Source organism: Poromitra crassiceps, assembly GCF_964638095.1.
Source record: "Poromitra crassiceps genome assembly, chromosome: 12".
In the NCBI taxonomy this organism is placed as follows: Eukaryota; Metazoa; Chordata; class Actinopteri; order Beryciformes; family Melamphaidae; genus Poromitra; species Poromitra crassiceps.
Genome location: NC_139632.1, coordinates 33273686 through 33279686, shown reverse-complemented (window position 1 = coordinate 33279686; position 6001 = coordinate 33273686). Strand labels below are relative to the sequence as shown.

Below are 6001 nucleotides of genomic sequence, written 5' to 3'. Positions count from 1 at the left end.
CCCGCCCCCCCCTCCCCGATGCCAAACCCTGGAGGCCTGCTCCACTTTCAGCCACCTGGTTGACTTTGCTGCAGCGATGCGGGGGGGAGGGGGAAGATGGATGACACCCCAACACGGGCTAAAAATAAAGGCTGGGCTTTGTGTTTCTGTTGATAATCATTTCAGTGCAGTTTGGTGCCTCTGTGCCGTTAAGTAAGCTACATTAAAGAGGAAACGTCTGCTTTCTGGCCCTGTGATTATCGTGGGAGCTTGTCACCAGAAATATCCCAAGAAAGAGAGAGAGGGGGGGGGTGGGGATGAAGAATGCACCGGCAGTTTGGAATATACAAAGTCTCTATGAGGAGTTTGTTGTGATATTTATAGGTATATGAATAAAACATAACATCCAGTTCTTTCCAGAGTGGACACTTAGTGATGAAATGTCAGAGAACATCGCTTTCAGAGGGTTTCTGCCACACGGGAGGCAGCCATGAGCAAACCATAAACAAGATACATTTCATATCTTGTCAATGTTTGTACGTCTTTCTTGCCCTGTTTCAAAGTGTCTTCCACAGCTGAGAGCTGCTCTCCTGATCTGTCCATGTCAAAACAGACCAGACAGACCCACATATCAGCAGTAGGGATGGGCATCGAATTTCGAATTTTCGAATAATCGTTGTTATTATCAAGGTCGACTTTTATTATTGAAATTCGAAATTCGAAATTCGAAAAAAAAAAAAAAAAAAAAAAAAAAAATTTTTTTTGAGTGAAATGTTGCATTGTCTCCCCTGATTCTAAGTATAGTCAAATCGCTATAAGCATTTTAAGCAAGGTTTATGGAAAAATGAATGGCGGATGAAATCCCATGAAGAGGGAGAGGGGGTGACTTTGGCACCCCTTTGGCACTCAGACCTGAGCCTACTAAATATTTAATGAACCACAACCACTCATGATTGTCAAAACTGTTTTTTATTTTCGAAAATGTCAATGTAAAAAAAATTAAAAATGTAAAAAAAAAAAAAAAAAAAAAATTTTTTTTTTTTTTTTACATTTTTTTTTTTTTTTCGAAATTCGAATTAAATTCGAATTTGGCCAGCGAATTTCGAATAGTGTTTTTGCTAGAAATGCCCATCCCTAATCAGCAGCGTTCAATGATTAGGTCTGCAATAATGATTATTTTGATATGATCAAGAATATATTATATGCCAATTAGAGTTACACTTCCCCCAATCATTTTGTAATGCATGCGATGCAATATGTAACTCGATTTCTTTTAAACATTTATTAGCCTACAGGTTTTTCATCATTATTAAGTCTTTCTAAGCAACAAAATACAACACATCTTCTTTGTATCTTCCATGTTGTTTCCATATTCATGAACACACCGACGTCACAAGAACGACTTTGCAACTCCGAGCAGCACATGAATGCAAGCACATTTTGCAAGAAAAATGGTGGTTCTTTGTCTCCGCCCACTGAGGTTTAACTCAAGCCATCAGCTTTGTTCTGCCTCCTACAGAGCATGTAGGCTCTGAGCAGGTCACCTGGTCAGTAGGCTCTGAGCAGGTCACCTGATCAGTAGGCTCTGAGCAGGTCACCTGGTCTCGAGCATGTAGGCTGTGAGCAGGTCACCTGGCCTCCTCCTACAGAAGAGCATGTAGGCTCTGAGCAGCTCACCTGGCCTCCTCCTACAGAAGAGCATGTAGGCTCTGAGCAGCTCACCTGGTCTCCTCCTACAGAAGAGCATGTAGGCTCTGAGCAGCTCACCTGGCCTCCTCCTACAGAAGAGCATGTAGGCTCTGAGCAGCTCACCTGGTCTCCTCCTACAGAAGAGCATGTAGGCTGTGAGCAGGTCACCTGGTCTCCTCCTACAGAAGAGCATGTAGGCTCTGAGCAGCTCACCTGGTCTCCTCCTACAGAAGAGCATGTAGGCTCTGAGCAGCTCACCTGGCCTCCTCCTACAGAAGAGCATGTAGGCTCTGAGCAGCTCACCTGGTCTCCTCCTACAGAAGAGCATGTAGGCTGTGAGCAGGTCACCTGGTCTCCTCCTACAGAAGAGCATGTAGGCTCTGAGCAGCTCACCTGGTCTCCTCCTACAGAAGAGCATGTAGGCTCTGAGCAGCTCACCTGGTCTCGGAGGCAGTTCTGAGCAGGTCACCTGGTCTCGGAGGCAGTTCTGAGCAGGTCACCTGGTCTCGGAGGCAGTTCTGAGCAGCTCACCTGGTCTCGGAGGCGGTCCGTCTCCTCCTGGTACTCCGCCAGCTGTTTCTTCCACTGCTCCACGCCGCTGTTGGCCTCGTGCAGCGCCGCCACCAGCTTGGCATTGCTGTCCTGCAGGCTGAAGAGCTCCGCCTCCAGATTAATCTCACAGACAGACCTGAGGGAGAAAGACATACACACAATTATTTTATTGATTATATATAATATGTATGTATGTATATGTATATATATATATATATATATATATATATATATATATATATATATATATATATATATATATATATATATATATATATACGGTGTATATGTAAGGGATAATGTATACTGAGCCGGTGATTACTGTGGAAATAATGACCGACAGGTGAATGATTTAGCCCGACGCGCAGCGGAGGGCTTAATATTCACCTGAAGGTCATTATTTCCAGTAATCACCGGCTCAGTATACATTATCCCGCTTAGAACACGGCCTACAACTAAATCATTCAATAATCTGACAAAAATAATTATTCAAATAGATTTTTTAATAGCGTTTTCAACACAAAGCGGTTTCATTCGTAATTGGCACACAAGACACCACAGCTGCAACTGGTTGGCCTAATTAGTAGCGTCTGCGGACAAAATGCTCTTACCAACTGATTAATCCAGGTGTGGCAGAGCAGCGGTCGGTTGTCGAGAAATAATGACCGGTGAATATTGTTGATTGACCAATCAGAATCGAGTATTCGAGAGAGCCATGTTCTAAATATATATATATATATATATTATGAGTAGCTCAGGTGGTGGAGCTTTGGATAAAAGAGGTTGGTGGTTTGATCCCCGCCTCCTCCACTCTGCATGTCGAAGTGTCCTTGGGCAAGATACTGTGGTCAAATTGCTCCCGATGGTGTGGCAGCACGATGGTGTGGCAGCACGATGGTGTGGCAGCACGATGGTGTGGCAGCATGGGTGTATGAATGTCTGTGTGAAGGAATGGATGAATGTACCTACTGATTGTAAAGCTCTTTGGATAAAAGCACTATCAACTATAAATGCAGGCCATTTGCCATTTTAGCCATTTGATACATGTGCAGGTCCCAGCCACTTCTTTTCACCTGACAGCGAGGTGCGAGGACTTTAAATGACAGTGAGGAGCGAGGACTTTAAATGACAGCGAGGAGCGAGGACTTTACCAGATACAAGATCAATCACATCTGAGGAGATTTGTATTGTCAGAATGAAGCAACACAAAGTGACGTGGTGACACTTGAATCAGTTTGGAAGTTAGGCGCCTTTTTGTGATTGTGAACATGACCTGTGTAAATCTGTCCATAACTTATTGAGATATCCTGCAGGGAAAAAAGAAAACATAGCCTCCCAACTCTGTTGGCAGGGTTACAGTAATAATAACTGTTTGCTCTTTTCTAAAGTACTCAATGCGCTTCACATATCAGGGCTGGGGGACTCAACTCTTATAAAAAAGAACAGAAGGCCAGCACTCAAAAAAGTCCTTTAGGTGTTTTATTATTACTTAGCTTGTCCAGCAGCACAACGAACGCGTTTCAGCGGGTAGCCTTCATCAGCGTTGTGCTGAGACAAGCGGACATGGCGGACATTAAATCTACATAAAAAAAAGCAACAAATGTATGTATGTATATACACACATATATAAAATACAATTTGGCTGTTGAGATTTCTCACATCAGCTTAATAAGACAAGGCAGAGTTCATCAGATGGTGTTTCTGCTAAAGGTCAGCAGTGATATTTAAGTTCTTCATCAACAGCTCCTGTTGCCCGTGACGACCAAACCAACAGGTGCTTTGGCCATACGTCTCACCATAGCAACCACTGACAACTTTTCACCATAGCAACCACTGACAACTTCTCACCATAGCAACCACTGACACATCCATACAACGTCTCACCATAGCAACCACTGACACATCCATACAACGTCTCACCATAGCAACCACTGACACATCCATACAACTTCTCACCATAGCAACCACTGACACTTCCATACAACGTCTCACCATAGCAACCACTGACACATCCATACAACGTCTCACCATAGCAACCACTGACACATCCATACAACGTCTCACCATAGCAACCACTGACACATCCATACAACTTCTCACCATAGCAACCACTGACACATCCATACAACGTCTCACCATAGCAACCACGGACAAATCCATGCAGGCGTTTGACACTGGTCAAAAGAAACGGTCTGGACAACAGGTTTAAAATGTTTCTCTGCTTCCCATCTCACAAGCAATACAGGTCACCATTAGGGCTGGGTTAAAAAAATAGATATATCGATATTGAATCGATATTCATGTAAAGGAACAAGTATTGATACATAAATCCCAGTATCGATCTTTTAGAATGCATTTTATTTTTATTTTTATAAACATAGGCTATAATATTATAGGCTGTGTGTGGTAGTTAAAACATAGTTTCAAGTTGACGTTTATTTATGTTTGTAGTTGAAACAAAAACATAAATACTGTAGGCTACATGTGCATTGTGCATGCACCATGAGCCAGATGTACAGACCTCAAATCTGTTTGCACTAATGTTTGTGAACTGGAAATGTTCATGAGCTGTATTTAATTTGATTTTATTTACAAAGCATTTATACTTTATGAAACACTGTTTACAACATGCTGCTGTTCAATGATTCTGTTGTATAGTGGAAATCTAAATTTGTTTGGCTTCTCACAGAAGACTGTAAAGAAAGAGACAGAAGACTGTAAAGAAAGATAAGATGTTGAATGACTATGTTGGTCATGTTTAAATAAAAAAGAATTACATGATGTGTAACTGCTTCCTTTATGGTCAATTCTTAATGTAAATATTAATATTTTTTAATAATGTACCAGGTTAGAGGGTTCCTTGTACAATTTACAGCATTAGTTCTTTGAGAATCTCTTCCATTATCAAAGCAAAACTGGTATTGTAACTAAAATATCGATATCGAATCGTATCGTAAATCGTATCGACTTGGGACCTTGTGTATCGGAATCGTATCGGGAAGTCAGTGGCAATACCCAGCCCTAGTCACCATCATAATTGTGAGCTGAATACTGGGCCAGTCAGAACGGCTGGTCAACTGCCACCTACACACACACACACACACACACACACACACACACACACACACACACACAGTGACTCGTCCTGAAGCCCACATGTTTTGCGCCAGCGTAACCTATGTGGGATTCGAAATAACGCATCCGAAATAGAAAACGTTATGAATATAGCCACGTTATAAACAACAACTAACGCTGGTGATCCGTATGGAAACAGTGTTACTCGAAATGGTTAAAAGTTATATCAATTTGGTCATTCAGTGGCATTTTACTGCCATATAACATAACTAACTAGCGGCTAATATTAGCCACAGTAGGCATTACCCATGGATGCATTGGTCTTAAAGGGCTCGCGCCGCGTGAACTACAGTAATAATCAATGGGGATTTTTTTTCCCCCCACATGAGTGGGGCGCGTGCTAAACCCACCGTGACGTCACGATGTACCAAATATCCCATTAATTTGAGGGCACAAAAAAAAGCAGTGTTAAACCCATAGAGGGAACTTATGCTGCTGAAAATGATACAAATGGTACAATGGTAACAGTTTGGTCTCAAATGTGGAAATTTTGACCAGAATTCTTCACACACCACCCCCCAAAGTCATATACAGTATATTGGTTAAAAGCTGAAAAAAGTGTTTTGGGGTTTAGTCCTGCTTTAAGCACGTACAGGTCTTATTTCAGGGTTTAGTCCTGCTTTAAGCACGTACAGGTCTTATTTCA

General features: G+C 42.1%; 1 protein-coding gene across 1 annotated transcript in view; it reads right to left on the bottom strand.

The window, feature by feature from the left end:
- Window positions 1-6001, bottom strand: part of LOC310787052 (homer protein homolog 3-like) — a 54698-nt gene that overhangs the window by 9560 nt on the left and 39137 nt on the right. Inside the window, exon 6 of the mRNA XM_083648386.1 lies at window positions 2200-2356. Coding sequence (XP_083504512.1) covers window positions 2200-2356 — 157 coding nt within the window. The remainder of the gene's footprint in view (window positions 1-2199; window positions 2357-6001) is intronic.